The sequence below is a fragment of the Patiria miniata genome, unplaced genomic scaffold (genome assembly GCF_015706575.1).
Source record: "Patiria miniata isolate m_02_andy unplaced genomic scaffold, ASM1570657v1 HiC_scaffold_18, whole genome shotgun sequence".
In the NCBI taxonomy this organism is placed as follows: domain Eukaryota; kingdom Metazoa; phylum Echinodermata; class Asteroidea; order Valvatida; family Asterinidae; genus Patiria; species Patiria miniata.
Window position 1 is genome coordinate 11911164 of NW_024037056.1, and position 20123 is coordinate 11931286.

The 20123-nt window shown below is 40.2% G+C and overlaps 1 protein-coding gene across 3 annotated transcripts in view; it reads left to right on the forward strand.

Moving 5' to 3' along the window:
- LOC119724630 (exostosin-like 3) overlaps nucleotides 1-17846 on the forward strand; it is a 32107-nt gene extending 14261 nt beyond the window's left edge. Inside the window, exons 2-8 of one of the 3 annotated variants that reach the window (XR_005270658.1) lie at nucleotides 8267-11406; nucleotides 12103-12177; nucleotides 12789-12916; nucleotides 13650-13797; nucleotides 14958-15086; nucleotides 15617-17029; nucleotides 17085-17846. Coding sequence is in view for 2 of the 3 variants with exons in the window: in XM_038195760.1 (XP_038051688.1) it covers nucleotides 9274-11406; nucleotides 12103-12177; nucleotides 12789-12916; nucleotides 13650-13797; nucleotides 14958-15086; nucleotides 15617-15826 (2823 nt within the window). In the remaining variant the exon portion in view is untranslated. Of the gene's footprint in view, nucleotides 1-3909; nucleotides 3974-8266; nucleotides 11407-12102; nucleotides 12178-12788; nucleotides 12917-13649; nucleotides 13798-14957; nucleotides 15087-15616 lie in introns of those variants that run through there. The other 2 variants (XM_038195761.1, XM_038195760.1) reach the window with 2 other exon arrangements.
- Nucleotides 17847-20123: the final 2277 nt, after the last annotated feature.

Here is a 20123-nt window from a genome sequence, read left to right on the forward strand (position 1 = left end):
GTCAACAGGTAAACTAAACACTTGCCCATCATATAGGCCTAATGGTATGGATCGTTTGCGAAATTGCCCAGAAAAGTACATGTCCTAGTAGGCCTACCTACCGATTTAATGACAGAAACCTAGCTCGTTGGGGAAGATACGGTATTAGAGCTGTCCCGACCAAATATTCGAAAAGCTTTTTGAATTGATCCCAGCTTGCTCATAAATTGTTCGTTTTAAAATGTCTTATACGTATTCTCATTTGAACAAGATCTTTGAAATCTAAAAATTAAAAATGAGAAGAATTTTTGTCAATGTTTATTGTGTCTTCTACTGAAGTGAACAATCATTCACATTAAATTGTTTACAGTGTATATTGGACGGAATTTTCTTGTTACGGTTTATTTTTGTACAATTTGAAAAAAAGGGAAACCCAAATGGCGCCCCTTACATAAGTTCTGCATGTAGCACTTTTCAGATCTAATGTGAAAGCCCAATTCAATATTCTTTTAGTAAAAGAATCATTCCGATCACTCGTGTACAAATGTACTTTTCCAGTTACAGAATTTTGAACTCAAACACAGTTTTAACATTTTGTCCACGGCATCACATTTAAGGTACATGATTTTTCAGTAAAATGAAACCATGCCGTATCATGAAAACGACATCAGAATAATCACATAGGCTAAGTCTCCGGGGTAGCCAAGTAGAAGGCAGGGCGAGACTTTAAACTCTTGACATTATAAGGCATGTTGTTTTGACATTGGAAGCAGAAGTTTTTTAAATAAAGGTCTGCTTCTTCTTCCAACTTCTGGGCCAACTTCATATTGTTGAAGACTAAAGGCACATTGTTACGATAAGAGCCAGTTATCATGGTTATGAGAGTGTTTTGTTGTTTTGGGGTGTTTTTTTTGTTGAATTGTCTTAGTTTTGCTGAAATATCGCTTACCTAAGTTATTGTGATCCGTGGACAGAATTTTTAATCTATATTTGTGTTTAAAAGGTCATAACTGGAAAAGTACAAGAGCGATACGAATGATTCTTTTACTAAAAGAAAGCTTATAAATTGGGCTTTCACATCCTAGATCACAAAAGTGCTACTTCTTTTAAAAATAGGGGCGTCATTTTTTGACTCAACCTGTAGTGCAATGACCTTGTAAATTTCTTTCTTGTGTATTTTTGTCCAATGCACACCCAAATTTCGCCCGCAGCAGTGTATTTTTTTAAATTTCATTGCGCCTTGAGCCACAAAATTAGACAGGTATTGTGTGAAGAGTGCCTTACAAATGCACATTTGAAAAGAGGACATTCTTCGGGCTTTAGTCAAGTACTGGTACAATCAACGCAGTGGCAAAGCGACTCCGGAATTACGCACTCGAGGAATACTTCGCGAGTCTAGAATTTCCTGTTGCGGCGGAATAACAAGTCTCGGAAGCCCTGAAGCGAAAAGAGTGATGTCTTTTTGGCCGTTGGACTTTTGGCATGTCAATCACCTAGCGTCAGCTGTTGAACATTGCAGTCGCGCCAGACGCTGAATTTCTAGGTACGCTGTTCCGTCAAAGCCAACGATCTTCCATTTTGCTAAAACCATGTTCGTGACATGATCCTTCTTGTAAAGTCTGATTTGTCCATTCAGTTTCAGATGTCTGAGCACTTCTGAAAATTGTATGAAGTGTATTTTCCTCTGCTAACGAGTTACGGAGAAACAAAACGTAAGATGGTGCACATTAATTCTGCTAAAATTGTTAATTTTATGAAATGAAAAAAAAATGAAAAAAATTACATATCATGTACATGTACCGTATACATGTATACAAATATATATATGAATTATTATAGGAATCTGCGAATTCTAGCTTCCTGTTAAATTTTAAGCTGTAGACTTAAAATTTTCAAAATTAGTTTTTCAAAATGCCATACCAGAAGTAGGGGGATTTTTTTGGGAATTGTGCCTTTGATGATACAAACATGGCACGTACGTACATGTACATGAATTTGGCACATGTCAGAGCATGTCTTGAGAAAGATATTTGGCTATAGGGCCGTCGCAGATTTGTCCTTATAGGTAGAATAACAAGAAATTTTCAAAATGGCTGCCATTGCTTGACAAAAAAATGTATTTTCAAAGGACAAATTAATCTGCGATGGCCCTATAGCCAGATACAATATACTGGTATCTTTCTCATAAAAGGCACAATCCCATCACCTACAAAAACTGTACATAATGTACATGTGAAATTGGGATCATTTATTCCGTCCAGACTACATCGTTACTTCCTATTTGAAAGATGTTAAGAATTGCACAGAAACCTACAAAATTGGCAATTAACAAATCAGTTTTTTCCCCTTCAAATTCCCTATTTCATCAGGCGGAACGGTTGGACTTTAAAGTTTTCCTTGAACAACAAAAGGTTGGTCAATATATCTAGAGTCACCATGAATTTTCACAAAGTTTTTCTCCTTCGTGGGAGATATCATCAATTTTTCCTGAGGCTGTCAGGACAGGTCCTCGTAAGTGACAAAGAAGCGCCAAACTAGGCCAGGAAGCAATCAAACACTTGAAGTTTGAAGGCGATCCGTGAATAGTGAAGATCGTGCATGCATAATACTCTCGTGGCCGTAGGCGTGCTGTCACTATGCTGGCTTGTTAGAATCTAGCGACTAACAGGGTTGAAATGAATAAGTTGGATCATTAATATAAGGTTGTGTTCTTCACGAATGTATTTTTACAAGCTTAATATACCCAGTGATGTGCGAGAGCTCACAAGAAAGAAAATTGTGTAAATTTTTATGGTCGGTTTTACCCTTCACCAACATATTTCATAAGTTTACTCAAGTGGGACTCGAACCCACGACTTCCTGCATACTGGTGCAGATGTCTTAACCACTGGATCACTGAGAAAAAATTACTTGGGTGGGAATCGAACCCACACATTCTAAAATTTGTATCCTTGTGGAGACATTTCTTTGTTCTCGTGTAGTAAAGTGTTCAATTTTGAAAGTGAAGTTTCAAAATGCTCTTATTTTAACCAGAATTAGTTTCCTTGGCTGAAATTTGGACTTGATATCCCTTTTCTAAAACTCTTCCATTTGCGACAGATCAACCCACCTTGGAAATTCCTAGTTTTTGAGTAAAACCCATATATATCTATTTCGTGAAAACCTTGTGGAGACCTATTCATCTATAGAAATTGCCCTGTGGAGACCTTTACAATGTTTTGTTCCCTATTGTGTGTGTGTCTCCACAAGGATGCGAATTTGTGGTCACGATCTCCTACAAACTAGTGCAGATATCTTACCACTCGATCACCGAGGAAAAAAACACTCGGGTGGGAATCGAACCAATGACACGACCGCCAATTTCATAAAATTAGACCAAGATAAAAATAACCTACTAAAATTGAAAGGAAAGAATTGGTCTTGCCACACAATTTAAGTATTTGGATGAAAGTTTTAAACTGATTAAAAATGACGAGGCAGTTAATAAGCAAAGGTACATTACAGTGTTTGTCATACGTGTACACACATAATTTACATACATATTGTGCATAAAATATTTGCTTTCTTGCAAATTATGCACACAATAACATTGTACAAATCATGTATCAATGTACGTGTGCATGTACGTAGGATAAAAGTGTAATAAATAATAGACTTTAATAAGACATGTGGCGTAATACATGCCACGTGTGTAGACACCCAGCCACTATTGTGTGACTAATACCACAATATAAGCCAGTTATTATTGACCGGCATATGAGGGGAATTAATTAGATCATTGTGCAAGCTGATTCACTTCAGCCACATCTGGCTGGTGGTACTGGTACGTTGCCGGCAAGTGGTTGGCCTATTGATTGGAAATGTACTGTGCATGTACAATGATCATGCATGTCTGTTTGGAGTGTGCCTATGGTAGAATTCGACAGTACTATGATGTATCTGATGTTCTTAGTTTTTGTACTGGTCTATCCTACCTCCTTGGTCCATGGAGGTGGTAAGTAAAATGCTTACTTCATTTGTACACAAGTTTCAATGTTGAAGATTCTATTACTTAGTAGTAGTACTTGAACATTGTATACAATGTATTTGTACAGGGTGGATAAAAAAAAAACTGAGATATTATTGCTAATTAGAACAGAAGTAGGGCACATGTGAATCAAAGGGAGATATCCTTTGTTAGGGTTGAATCTCCTCTTTAAAATGACACCCTGATCATGTCATTACATTCATGGTTGACTGAGCAGTGACCAATTTTATGAAAGGGTCTTTTTAGAGAATTGCGCCACTTTTCAATTTTGGTTTTTGTTGTGTCATTTGTCACAGAGTGAAAGGCTATGGTTGCCAATAAAGGCAAGTTGGGAAAAAAACACGATATTTCCCCATTTGTTCAGTGCATTTCTAATAAGGTATTATTTGGGTGTTTAATTTGGGGGGGGGGGGGGTCATGTCTACATCTTGTATTATAAGGGGATTCATAGCTGTAGTATACCTGCAGCTTACATGTGTACGTCTTGATGAAAAAATGTACAATGTATACTGCACAGCCTGCACATACACATGTAATTTACATACCCGGTACTTGTACGGTACCCTGGTACGTATTGCAGCCTGTTGAAAGTTTTATTGGCCACGTTTTATCTGTGCCATCAGTTTTGGTCAGATTGCCTTCCTGATGCAACCGAAATATTTGTGGTGCATAAGTTACTGCAGTTTGATTAAAACGGAGATTAGTTTGTATGGGAAGTGGGGGGGGGGGGGGGTGGTATCGTTATGACCACAAAAGCCAGGAAGTCGATCCAGGAAATTGTTAGATCACAGGAAGGGAAAAGAAACCCAACAAATGAGTCGCACAGACTATCAAAACAAGTCTCTAAAACTATTTCAAGTCAATTACCGGTACATGTACACTTTCAAAATGCAGAGTAGGCCTAAGGACAACTTTTGGCTTGCACACTTTCATTTTTATCCCGCAATGTAATTTTTAAAATGCAATCCTTGAAAAGGCACCTTTGTGTCCCATTTAGGCCAAAAAAGATAATAGTTCTGCTTCCGATTTCCCTACCTACCCTATTCTGACAACCCCTACCCTAATTTTTTTATGGGAAAAATGAAAACAAAAACACCCAAAACCATCAATTTCTACCCTTGACAACACGCACACGCCTCCATATGAATATTATGATCGTACACAAAAAAAATTGGCAAAAAAGAATTATTTCCCTACCTACCTACCGTACCCTATTTTCAAATGCCATGTAATCGGAAGCATAACTATTTTTTTTTGGCCTTAGCCTTATTTTCAATTTTCGTTTTTGCCATTGTTAAAGGGTACGTATATTGGTGCCTTTTTGGTTTTTATGCTAATTTCTGTATTCATGAGCAAATGTGTGATGTCTTTTCAGGCAGAAACTTGGATGGTACATCTACCGGTATTTCAGCACCAAAATTGGGCAGAATTTGGAATATTTTTCTGTCATGAATTTTCTTTTCTTTGGTGATTCGTAGTTGTGTCAGTACATGGCAGTAAGCCAATGAGTAAACTTTTCTCACAAATGTTTTTAATGAGTGATTTTTTAGGGTTCCCAATTTGAACAGAAAACCCCTAAACTGAACAGTGTCTTCCTGAAATGACATCACAGCATCAGCGCCCTCAGTTGTCTGAAAGAGCATCCATTTAAATGTTTTAAAGCGTGCACTTTTAAATAAAATTAACCAAAAATAGACGTCAAATAGTTTTCGTACATTTAAGAGAAGAAAGTTGCACAAAATGTGTTCCTAGGAAATGAAAAAAAACCTTTTGTGGACCCATTAAGTTTTGCCAATTTTAAGATTGTAAGTTTTAAGTTTGAGAAATTTACATGTACATGTACCCTGTATACTGTTGGATAACATTTATTGTTGAAAGACTAACCAGGATATACATGTAGTACATGTCTCGTGAAAATTTGTTTTAATGTTATCATACTCTGAAATATTCTTGTTCAGAGTAAGATGTTTGTATACTTTAAGTCATTTGATTTATCCCCAATTCTTTGAGAACAATTCAAACTCAAAACGCAGATTTTCAACTCAAATCTAAAATGGTTGTATTTTGGCACAATCAAATTGTTCCTCCGTAATTGAACTAAATTTTGGGGTCAATGACCAATAGCGTTTTGAAAAGAACTTCTTCACATGTACATGTAGTACATGTACATGTACATGTACATGTGCTGGTACTTATAAAAGCATTAGCCTGGCGCCCGATTGATGTGTGTGTAACTTAAGTGCATGTTGTTGCCAAGGGCATTGACTTCCAAAAATGCAGTTGGCAAATACATGTGGATTACTTAATGGGCGACATGGAGAGAGTCCGTTCATGGACCAAAAGGGTCCGGCACCAGACTGTAGGCTGCTTGAACTCAAAATGAACTCAAAATGACAGGATTTTGAAGGATGGTGTTTTTTTGTTATTTTAACAGGAATGGATGCTTGGGAGATCTGAAAGTGGTTTGGATGGGATGAAGATTTTTGTCTGAGAGTTTTGTTTTGATAAAGGGGAAAGTGGTTAGGACACTGACTTGCAAAATATCTCTGTTTTGCTACATTTATTGGGAGGATCAAGTGCTGTATGTTTTTGGTTTATTTGCCTTTCCTGCAGGCCAGAATCCATTTTTTACTGAGCACTTGGCACAAATTGAAGCACATTTGCTGAGACAAACGGTTACCGGCCGAAATTTCATGCAGTGTCATTGACCGTGACTGGTTCGCAACTTGTTTCTTCTGGAAAAAAAAAAAATGCTCAACACTTTCTGCTTAGCAGGAATTATTGCTTAACAAAATTTTGTGTAAGCAAAACTTCTGCTCGGGGAACCAGTCGTCAAAAGCATTAAACTTTGCAGGACATTTTGGCCGGTAACCTGTTTTTGCTCAGCAGATATTTCCAGTGCTTTGCAGATTTCTGTGCTTAGCAATAATCAGCTGGAAACCAGTCACAAGCAATGTTCATTGTGTGACATTTTGGCTGGTAACCTGTTTTTGCTAAGTAAATATTTTCCGTGTTCAGCAAATTTCTGTGCTTAGCAAGAAACAGCTGGGAACCAGTCACAAGCAATGTACATTGTTTGACATTTTGGCTGGTAGCCTGTTTTTGCTGAGAACATATTTTCTGTGCTTAGCAGATTTGATTTCTGTGCTGCAGTTTGTCAAGTGCAGAAAATTGCTAAGCATGGGAAATATCTGCTTAGCAGAAACAGGTTACCAGCCACAATGCCATGCCTTGGGTATTGAATGTGACTGGTTCCCTGCCGATTTGTGCTTAGCTTGTTAACTTCGTAAGCAATGTTTTCAGCTTGGCAACTCCACAGATGTCTCTCTTATCTTGACACTTGACAGTAATTTCACCCTGAGTACATGTAATGTGTCCAACCTCAACAGCTTGTTGGTGTCCCTGTGACCTCTATTGTCAGGAAACAGACCCTAACCTTTTTGTGGTGAAGGGCACTTGACTATTTTGACACTTCCTTCCCTGAGAGTCACTTTAAAGGAACAAACGTGTCTTTGTTTTTTAAAGATAACGCAGGATTTGGGGGTTTCCTTTGAGCTAAAGGTTAAATGTGTTTACTAGGAATCCAATCCTGGCTATCATTTCAAGCTAATGGTTTTTGGTAATCTAATTACAAAATTTCAAAGAATTTCTTGTGAAATATTCTATTGTTTAAAAGATGATTTGATTTTCTCTTGGAAAACATGTTCTGAAATCATCAAATTTGGTTTACTTCCAAAGAAAATAATTATTGTGAGTGTTTGTTTAATGCTTAAAAAAGAACACAAAATCTGCCAGATTTCTAAAAATGTTTCAAATTCAAAATTCAAAATAATTTTTGAGATCGTAAAATGATACCAGAATTTTCTAGAGAACATTTGTCAATTTCACTAACCTATTCAAAATATGTACACACACTTTAATGTACATTTAAACTGTCCCCTAACTAATTATTACAAACAAAGAAATTATTTCAATAATTTCATCAATATCATTTAATTATCATTCTTTCCAGTAAAAATCTCTTTAATCTAAATATATGACTTTTGTAGTGTGTGGAGCTGTCCCTGCACTTTTCCTGTTTATATTTCACCAGCTTAATGAAAACAAAGAACAAGGAAAACGTTTTTCCTTTTTCTGCAGCGAAATTCGGAAACAGCAACCACATCAAAGAGCGATTAACATTATCAGGAGATTCAGTCCTATTGCATTGGAAACCGATGTTCAATTTAAATTTATGGTCTCTTTTTTCCCCCTCTACAGATCTGTCAATTGAGCTGCAAGCCTAGCAGTTTAGTTGTTAGTCAAGACAGCCCAACGTCCTGCTAGACGCTCGGTACGTGACTCGTCACCCAAGTCGCACATCAGGACCTGTCAGGAATTCTAAACGATCCAGCCAAACCAGGACGATTGATTTCCCCGAGTCCCCAAGAATTTCAGCGACTGGGTTTCCCGCATTCCAGCTCCGGATAGACAACATATTTCTTCAGTTCAGATCTTAAGAATTGCCCACCCCATTCCCTACAAGTTTGACGCACTTTCATTTTTAGCGAGTCCCAATCAGTCATCTTGGACGTAAACAGAAATTTCAAATTATGCTGGCTTGGGCCGAAAGCCAGACAATATCCTTGTATACATGGCAGCAGTCATTGGGAAAATTGAGCCTTTTTGTTGACAGATACCCGCTAGCACCCCCACGGCTCTTTGAGAAAATGTCTGCAAGACAGAGATAAATTTCTCTAGCAGCGCCTGACTTGTGTAATTTGTCATGTGAAAGATCTGGCATCATCTGCATTCTGTAGAAATTCAGGATAATTTTTTTTTTGTCGGCGTATCAGATGCATTTCGGAGAAGTGAAATGAACAGCGCTGGATGATTATGACAAGGGGAGATTATTTGTGAGCTCAGAAATCCTCTGTTGACCAAAAGTCGGATTTCCTGACTGAGAATGAGGCATGGGTTTTTGTTGAGTGCTTTTTGAGAGGGGTCAACCATGGCAACATGAAACGGTCTGAAGAACTGCGGAGCAAAATGATGATGAGCATGGTTGATCTGTGGAATTGACACAAAAAAATATTAAAATTCTCTCAGTGTGTCTCAAACTGGACAAGAGCTTTGCTAGAATATATGAATGAAATTTAAGCAGTCCAAAATGAAAACGGGCGAAGAAAGTCGACATTTTTTACCGTCACGGTCGGCAGCGATTGTAGGATTTTATTTGCGCGCAAGATGACCGGAGCGTGTTGTGGCACGCGATGCGGTAACCAGTGATGGATTACCAGCACAGGAAGGGGTACAACGGGGGCGCGGCGCAACCTGCGAGGGCGACATTCCTGCGCTGGCTGCAGCGCAACGGCATCCTGATGCAGCTGATCATGTTACTGATCGTCGTGATGGTCTTCATCCCGCTGGTCACGCACTACTACCTCAGCAACGCCGAGCTGCCGGCGACGTCCCGTCGGAGCCAACCCCAGCAACTCTCCTTGGAGAACCTCCAAGCGATGAAGCCCCAGGAGCTCAAAGCGCGCCTGGAAGAGCTCTACCGCATCCGAAGCTCGGTCCAGCAGGAACTCCTGGGTCTGGAAGCCCGGCGCAAGGACATGCAGAACCAGATAGACGAGTATAGCGCCCTCATTGCCCAGAGGCAGAGGGAGAACAAGGAATCGCAAAGCACCCTCGACAAGGTCAACTTCGAGATTGTTCAGAAGCGCAAAAGTTACGAGGAAGTCATACAGCGTTCTATGCTCCATATTGGAGCCCCGAAACAAATCCTACCCCAGTTGGACGACAATGTTGACGTGGAACCACCGCAAGCGAGCGCGCAGTGTCGGCAGCACAATTGCTTCGATTACTCGCGCTGCTCACTCACGTCGCATTTCCCGGTCTACATTTATGCTAGTGAGGACGTCACGCTTTCGAAACAACCGCTGGACGCGTTTGTTCGGACTAGCGTTGCCAACGTCATGACGACCAACCCCCACGTCACGTTCGATCCCAACATCGCCTGCGTGTACCTGGTCCTGATCGGAGACACCGCAGACCACTGGCAGAGCGCGTCCAGCCTGGAGTTGGAGACTAGCCTCCGGAAGCTTCCATTGTGGAAGGGGGACGGCCGGAACCACGTTTTGCTAAACCTTGCCAGAAATGTGTCTGCGACAAACGTACTGTACGGCATGAACACCGACCGCGCCATTTTAGTGCAGTCCAACTTTGACGCGGCGCAATTCAGACCCGGGTTTGACATCGTCGCGCCGATGCTTCTAGGAAAAGAAGCGTCATTTGACTGGAAAGAAACACCCCCTCTCGTCCCAGCCAAACGAAAATACCTTCTGTCTTTCCAGGGGATATTATCCCCCTACGCCAGTAAACAGTCCAACCACGGACACGCGAACGTCGAGAACGTCATGATGAGTCGACGCTTAAAAGACTCCAACAGAACTCAAGTCAACTCTGTGAGCGACTTCATACAAGAAGAACTCCACAAACTCAAATCCCTTCAGGTAGATAATTTTTATATCGAGTTCAAATGCCCGCCGCTTAACGCCGACCCGGCCAGCGTCGACCTATCAGAGTGGTGGATATGTAGGACAAAAGATAGATTAGCGATTTTAAAGCAGTCAACGTATGCATTAATTATAGGCCCCGACGAACACATAGTGTCGTCAACAATGCTACAGATGCGACTTTACGAAGCGTTAAAGCATGGAGCGATTCCGGTAATCCTAGGGGAACACGTGGAGCTTCCGTTCGGCGAGTTCATCCAATGGCGGAAAGCCGCAATCATATTGCCAAAAGCGCGAGCGTCGGAGTTATATTTCTACTTAAAAACCATCCAAGACAATGATATTGTAAAACTTCGCGGGCAGGGCTGGTTCGTCTGGACAACATACCTGAGCTCGGCCAAGGCTGTCTTAGACACCATCTTGGCGACCCTAAGAACGAGGCTGAACATCCCCGCCAGCATCATGCCGGCCGAGCAGTCCGTCAACCTCTTCCCCGGGGGCGCCCCGCTTAAACAAAAACGGGCGCAGGGCATGATGCCCGAGTCGGACGATTTTTTCCCGCCGCCCGAAATCCCCTTCCCTTCACCGAAATTCCTGCGGAATTTCACCTACAGCACCATCGACCGCGACGTCAACTGGAACACGGCGCCTGGGCCCTTCAAGCTTTTTCCCAACACGCCCTTCGACCCCGTACTCCCTTCCGATGCCAAGTTTATCGGATCAGGGCTCGGTTTCAGACCGATAGGCAAAGGTTCGGGGGGTACAGGGAAGGAATTTCAGGAGGCGCTCGGCGGCAACATTCCCGGGGAGCAGTTTACCATCATCATCCTGACGTACGAGAGAGACGCTTTGTTGATGACATCACTGGAAAGGCTCATGGGATTACCGTACTTGAATAAGGTAGAATGAACGATGAAGCACTAAAAAACTATGTCATACAATTGTCAAGATTTGTCAAATTGAACAAAATTCTTTGTGTTTGGCAGGACCTGACTATTCATGAATTTGACACGAAAAGGAAATTTTGACAGCTTAGAAAGAAAGAATTGCTGCTTTGTAAAATTTCATTTTTGTGTGGACTTGTGCATACATCTTCATTGTCACATAAGCCATTTTATGAGACTTATTTTCTTGATTCTATCTTTTTAAACCTATGTAAACAGTCTCAGACAGTAAAAATTGCCATCCACTTCCCCTGCAATACTTTTAACACAGGCTTGTCACCAGCAGTCAGATCATATGTCAAGCAAACACTGTGACTAGTCAAACTCAGTCAACAGATCATGAACAGACAAATCAGGCAAGTTGTGGGCACAGCTGGCTTATCAATCTCCCGCAGTCAAAGCAAAGCTGGATCAAGTTACATAAACAGTCACGGCCTGTCCATCCTGCTAGTATGTAGTCTGGGAATTATTAACTGTTAAAAACAGTTACTTGATTGATTTAGACTGAAAGGACAACTTGACAGAGAGTGTATGTTTGCATAGGAGGGTTAATGAAAAACTCCGGGTTCATTTCAAGACGGCATTGAAATGAAGCTTGAAAAATAGTAACTTTTTGATTTCATGTACATGTACATGTATGTATTTCTTACAGGTTATAGTGGTATGGAACTCTCCCAAGCCGGCCGCAGCTGACATCATTTGGCCCGAAATTCACGTCCCAATAAAGGTAGGAAGGAGGCTTGAAAATTGGTTAATTGGTCTCTTGAAGCTGGTTTAAACCTGTGACAAAGGCTTTCCTTTGTTATGGGACGTGCGGTTTGACTTGTGATTGTCTTGTGATTGATTGTGATTGTCTTGTGATTGACTTGTAATTGGCCGATGATTGACTTGTAATTGGCCGGTGATTGACTTGTGATTGGCCGGTGATTGACATGTGATGTACTTATGAATGACCTGTTATCGACTTGAGATGTACTTGTGATTGACTTGTGATTGACTTCTGATCGACTTCTGATGGACTTGTGATCGACTTGTGATGCACGTGTGATGTACCTGTGATAGACTTGTGATTGACTTGTGATTGACTAGTGATTGACTTGTGAATAACATGTGATTGACTTGTGATGGACAAGTTATGATTGACTTGTGATATTTTTGTGATCGACTTTTGACTGACGTGCGATCGACTTCCGATCTGTGATTCGCCTATTACTGACTTAGATTGACTTGAGATCAAGTTACGACCGGTTTGTGATTCACTTGTGACTGGCTTGTGAATGACTTGGGATTGGCTTGTAATTGACTTGGGATTTATCCTGTTCATGTTAACATTTCCAGGTTGTACGGACCAAGAAGAACAGTCTCAACAATCGGTTTCTTCCTTACGACGAGATCGAGACGGAGGCAATTCTCTCTCTGGACGACGACGCCCATCTCAGACACGATGAGATTCTCTTTGGCTTCAGGTCAGGTCTTTTAAGCAACAGGCCACCGATTTCAAAACTCATCTACAAATAAATTGTTCTTTAACTTACAAAATCCATAGGGAAGTTTTGCGAGATTGAGGAGTGTATTTATAGGATAGTTTAAGTACACAGGACGTGTGATCGGTTTCCTAAAAAATGTTGGCTTTAGGAGAATTTAGGAAGTTCACAGCAAAAGCTAAAGGGACCTTTCATAAAAGTTTCAGTTTTGTAAAACAAAGAGTGTGCTGTTGCCCGTAAAAAAGTAGTAAAAGTTTCGGTAAAAATTGAGTGTTGAGAGGCGAGAACTGATTGAAGCGCATACCAGTGTTGTAGTACTCGTACTCGTTACTCGTACTCGAGTACTTTTTTTGGAGTACTCGTACTCGTACTCGTACTCGAATGTCAAAGTATTCGTACTCGAAATGATGGTACTCGTACTTGGGCAGCAAAGTACTCGTACTCGAATAGCAGTACTCGGGGGAAATGATATAGTACTCGTACTCGTACTCGTACTCGGAAGTACAAGTACTCGTACTCATATTTGTACTCGGAAGTACAAGTAGTCGTACTCGGAGACCTGTTTTTGTACTCGGAGGTACAAGCACTCGTACTTGTACTCGTACTCGGCAACCTAAGTACTCGGCAGTACTCGGTACTCGGAAAAAAGTACTCGACTACAACACTGGTGCATACACTGTAATTCTAAGTATTTTCTCTTTTTTTCTGATCGCAGAGTTTGGCGTGAGAACAGAGACCAGATTGTAGGCTTTCCAGGCCGCTACCACGCCTGGGACGTCAACCTCAACAACGGCTTCCTGTACAACTCCAACTACTCCTGTGAGCTGTCTATGGTGCTGACTGGTGCAGCGTTCATTCACAAGGTACGATTATGGAAAACTGCAGGTTTACAAAATTGTTTCAATCAAATTTAGATATTAAATTCAACAAATGTATGTGTATGCTGGTACCTGCATACTGGATGCGTTTTGGGCATCATGCTCTGGTACTGATGCACTTTTTGATCTTCAGGCTGTATTGTTGTGGTAGAATTGTCCTTGGGCAAGACACTTTATCACAATTTGGGCGATTCACAATGCAGTGCGCCACCAAGAGTTTGCCACGGAGAGTTCATTATTCCCAATGCATTGTGGGAGATGGTTGACAAATTCGCAGCGCGGGACATTTGAAATCGTTTGTTTTTCCAGTCAGTAGTTTCGTTAGCGTATGACTCGAGTACGTGTCTGCCCTTTCCTTTTCTTTTTATCAATATGGTGGGTTTTTTTAAGGCGGCAGAACGCTATGCCCCAATCTATAACAAATTAGCTCAAGTTGTCTACTGACACTCATTCAAATGGGCCATGTTTTGTCGACCGTAAACTTAAAAAGTGGACTCTCCATGGCAAACTCTTGGTGGCGCACTGCATTGTGAATCGCCCGACTTGCATCCAGATCTAGAAGAACACTTAAAATGGATAGGACAGAGATAAAATGCAGTTCATGCCAAAATAGCAGCACCGTGTGTAACACTGAATGCAGCTAATAAATACCGTATGGTCCTAGAAATCTTTGGTGGTCACAATAATAATATCAAGTGAAATATGAAGGGAAACAGCAATATCAAACTAAATGGATGTATTTTTTTAAAGGAAGGGAGATTGGATGCTAGTCACAAGCCGTTAACAAATCCCATGTTCCTCTACTAGGTTTTATGATTAACTAGTAGTAAAGAGAAGTAAAGTCTGTTATGAGCCAATATGCCCCATCAGGCCAGCGTTTATCTCCGGTTTCCTTGGCATGAAACTGAAAGTAGTTTTATTCCCCCGGATGGGATGCCAGTCCATCGCAGGTTACTCCCCAGCTAATGTCAGTACTCATTTGCACTCCTGGGTGGAGAGAGACCAGTGGGGGTGAAGTGGCTTGCCCAAGGACACAACATATGACCAGCAGTTGGAATAGAATCCCTGACCCTCTGATCATGAGTCACAAACAAGTAGTCTGAGATTATCTCTGTTTTTTTTTTTTTTTCATTTTTGTCTTGCAGTATTATGCCTACCTCTACAGTTACGTCATGCCACAGGTCATCCGAGACAAAGTTGATGAATACATGAACTGCGAGGACATCGCCATGAACTTCCTGGTGTCCCACATCACCAGGAAACCACCCGTTAAGGTATGTGGAGATCGGCTGGGTCGTACGCAGGGAACCGGGCAAGTGGATGCTCAACTTTGATTGGTCGAATTGAGAACAACAGCCAAAGCATTGGTTCACACGTTTTGAATAGCAACTCAGTCCCTGCAGTATTTTTACCAAAAAGCACAAAATCCTGAATGTTTTGGTGATAAAAAGTCAAATTTCAAATTTAACAAAATTAAGGGAAAAACATGTTTGGCTACTTTTGCAGCTTTTCTGCACACTAGAAAGAGGAGTCATCACAAGCTTTTGTTGATAATTTTAATTTATTTAAAAAAAATTGATAATTTTCCCATATTTTCTGGCTTTGTGAAGCCAGGAAACTCGGATTACAAAGCATTGAATTTGAGAAACAGTCAAATGGAATTATTTCAGTAACAAAAGGTGAATGAGTCACCATGGCAACACATCTTTGACAGGAAATAGCGCCCCCCCCCCCCCCCCCCAAGCAAAAAAAAAGTCAGTCCAATTTTTGAATTTATATTTATTTTCTGTTCAAAAAAATTCAGGTGACCTCCCGTTGGACCTTCCGTTGCCCCTCCTGCCCCGAAGCGCTATCGCAGGACGACTCGCACTTCAAGGAACGCCACCGGTGCATTCAGTTCTTCAACCAGGTTTACGGGTACATACCCCTGCTCTATACGCAGTTCCGCGTGGACTCGGTGCTTTTCAAGACGCGGGTTCCCCACGATAAACAAAAGTGCTTCAAATTCGTCTAGCGACCTCTGCTTTCTCAACCAGTTCGCGCCGGAGGCCGTGATGACGCGCACTGGCTGTTTTTGTGCACAGGCACGGCTGACGGATCACGACGTCAAGATTGCCTCGACTCGGCTCCGGGTGACGTCTAAAAACGCTAATGCCTCATGCCTTTTGTACGCGCACACACAGTCCGTGTTGTCTGTTGAGGCGGACCGTGTTTTGGCCGTTGTACACCGCCAATTGTTGTACAATTTACGCTCCAGTGCACGCCCTGGAGTATTGAAACGTGAGGTTTCGGCAAGAAATATTGTACAAATTTACTGTTGAAATGACTCTTGCGAATCAGTATTTTTGGTGCTTGGCTGTATATCAGAAGTTGGCTGGAAAATTTTGCCTCTTGAAAATTTGGAAATTTTCGGCAAAACTAAACCCGGCGCGAAGTGGTTAAAAAAGCATATGTAGTGAGTTCGTACAGAACACAAAAGTAATTTATTTTGTTTTTTTCCTCACTTATTAAAGAACATTAAGTGTGCATTGTAAATACAGTGAAAGTACGAAATTCCTATTTTTGTTGTTGTTCGCATCATTTTTTAGCAAATTTACTTTATTTTTAAAATTGCCAGATTCTTTCGTTAACCCTCTCCAACTGAATCTTTACTGCTACTTCAACGTTATTTTGGCTAATTGCTCATACATTAATTTGGCCTGGACACTGTCTGACAAATGAGGGCGCTGTTTGAGTCAAACAGGACTAGGGCTGTCCAATTTTGATTAATTTAGTATTCGATTACTCAAACTGCGTTTGGCCGAATATTCAGATATTCAAAACTGCCAGCTGCAAATGCTTGCTGCGCCAGTAAAAAGTTGCACGAACAGTGTGCCAGTTACAATTTGATTTTGGCGATTCGTATAGAGCGCTGGATTGTATTGCAGTAAGTATTTTTCTAACTGTAAAAGGGATTTAACCTGCTAAAAGGATGTAAACAATGAACTGCCGTCAACAAAAAAGTTATAGTCGACAAAAAAAGTGGCGCCTGACAATAAAGCACCACAACTTTACGATAACATAGCATTACAGTCATGTGTGTATGTGGGTATCTATTTTGTTTTGGAATATTGAAACCGGAAGAAAGCTATTTGAATTATTCGGTAGTAAATCAAATATTCGACTACTGGTATATTTAGGACATCCCTAAACAGGACTGGACACCATCTGACAATAGGTGGCACTATTCATGGTGACATCCGTAAACAGGACTGGACACCATCTGACTATAGGTGGCGCTATTCATGACAACGCTCATGTCCTGACTCACTGATTTTTTATGCATGTTGTCGCGTCTTGAAAACGTTTATAATGTTCATTTATTTCTTTGTATTTATTTCTTTGGTGAAAACTATCGTGGTGTCGGTAAATGACCACAGATTTTTTTGCTAGAATTTGTGTCTTGCCATTTTTTGAGGGAGGGTAGGTAATATTCATGTATTATATTTTCTATTGTTGTACATGTAGATGAATGTATAGAATTTGGACGCTACTACTTATTCCTTGAAATTGGTGGCACACTGCATTGTGAATCGCCTGAACAAAAGGCAATTAAAGTTTGATTGATGCATGTGTAACAACTTGTCTCAAGAGGGCGCCATTTGCTCACTGTTTATAAAGTTGAATAAAACTCCGGATCTCCATTGTTATATTAATACCCAAGTCCCCAAAACAAAAGGAAACGTGATTTTTAGTTTCCAATGGAAGTCTTACTGCATAAAAAAAAAGGAACAATGGTCGTACTTTATTTTAAAAAAAAATTGATTATATATATGTTGATCTTTTTGTTATCAGAAGGCATATTAAGTGCTCTTTGATATGTGCAAAATAACAACCAGGTTTAATTTTTAAGATCTCATTTATTAAACCATAAACCCAACATTTAACATTCTTTGAGTGTATATCAGAAATTGGAGTATTTTTTATTCAAATGGGATATTTATTTGCCCTCTTTATTGAAAAATAAAGTGTCTGCACAAGACCTGTAATCCTTCGGTGCTGCATCGTGCATATTTCAATGTTATTTCAACTTTCTTTATTTCATATTCTCACAATTAACAAACCAGTTCTTTCTTTCTTATTTTCCATGAAAATATTCAAAGGGTGTTTCAAGAGGATTAATTGTTTTAGGCCAAGTAAAAAAAAAAAAAAAAGGTTTCTCGCCCGAGCTTTTTGAAAAAGGAAAGTAGAGGCCTTTTTTTCCCCAAAGATAGCAGATTTTCCAAGATGGCTGATTTTTCAAGATGGCGGATGAATTCTTCCACTTTATCGACTAATTTAGTAGCACTTTTGTGTCCAAAAGAGTCATCACCCTAGTATAAGATTTTGAACTTGCACTGAAATTCATCTTGACGAGCTTTTAATTTTGAACACTCGAGTTGAACTGGAGAGAGCACAAATTTTCAGACTGGAGCCAAGTCTAGTTTGACCTGTGACCTCATTACTGCTTCTGTGATGTCATCGTCTTAAACTAGCAACAAGCCATGCATGGCACATGTCAATTAAAACTTGAATAATGGAGCAATGGCCAACAGCTTCAGATGCATTACAAGGTATCGTTTAATGAATTTTTACACAGGTAAGATAAATATATTTCTATATTTACATCCATACACCGGTACACACTTTGTCTGACACCGCTTGTAGCAAATTTACAGGGAATTAAAACATTTTTTGCAACTCAAGTGAAAAATACAATATAAAAAAATTTACCAAGTACACAAATTCACAAATAGGTTTTTGTGTACTGTGTTAACATTATTTAAGTATGGGCTTTGGAAATGTCTATGACATGCAGATTTTAAAACTTCCTCATTGTTTTACAAATATTGTTGGAATTAACTTGGGCACTAGAACTCCTTTTTTTCTTCAAAATTTTGACTGTGGTCAGTCATACTCGTCATGCTCATGTGACCATGATGACAAAGCAAAGTCAAAATTCGAGTCCAAGCGCCCGTAGTACGTAAACATTGTCAGTTTTGGCTAAAGACTTTCCCCAACAATTTCTTTTCCTTCAGATTTGCATAACAATTTACTGAAGATGTATGGGGTTGAGGGAGATATGTTTACAAATGTGTTTTACTGTTGCTAAGGGCAGCCATTTTGAAAATCAATGCTGGTTGGTGTCATCTTTGGGCAAGTTTGCGCAAGAACTGTTGCTGACCAATGGTTAACCATAGTTTGACTAAAGTTAGCCCGAACTCTGTCTTGTCGACGGTGGTTGACTACGCTAGTCGACTATTTGGAACCAGCCTACTGGGGCTGGTTGCATCGCTGGTAACCAATAGTCACGCGCATTCATTACGTACAGCAGGGAGCCAGGACCCAGAAGTTTTGCGATGACATTTTGACCAGCGTTCGACTAGAGACATTCGCACATTGCTATTTGTGCGCAGGCGGAAGTTAAGTCACAAATCAACCACTAGTCAACTAATAGTCCTTGCCCGAACTTGGCCTTGGTTTAAATACGAATCTGATTGAAAAGTGAACAAAAATCACATTATTTGGTCACCATGCACTGTTGGTTAAGTCAGCCATTTTGAAAATGTATCTAGTAAAGAGTTTTTGCTTTTTCTACATAAGTTTATTTCTGCCTAGGACTACCAAGTCCACATGTACTAATCTTTGGAGTGCTGAAGGGCCATTATCAGCTGGAAGCACACCTTGTCAGGTTTGTGACTCCCTATGTCACTGAGAATTGACCCCTTACGTGGCAGCCATGTTGAAGGTGCAGTGTTTTTGTTCTGCAGGAATAAGCCAGAGTGGATCATTTGTGCATGGGAAAAAAATATGTACAAATATCATGTACCAAATATCATGCACGGCGTTGCCACACCGATATGAAACCCGCCAAAATGTATTAGGAATATCAATATACTTTTGTCCCAAAATTATTTTTAAAATGTGGGCTTGTCCAACATCGACTTTGTGAACCTTGGTTTAAAAAAAAAAAAAAAAATTTAAAAATGCACATTTCAGTGTGTATCACATATTGGGTGTTTATTTCAGAACTCCAAAATTCAGGCCAGTTGTTATTTTTGCACTTTTTTTAATGCAACCAACAAAAGCCAAAAAGCTATGAAAATATCTGAAATGCTACCACAGCATTTCTCTACTTTATTTGCTAAAGCAATAAATTAAGTATATAAAAAAAAATTGGCTAGATAGTTATGTTAAAAATATGCAAAATATAAAGACTAAAGTAAAATTCCAAAATACCGAAAAAGCAACAAAATCAACCTCTTCACATTCATTAATACACAAAACATCCA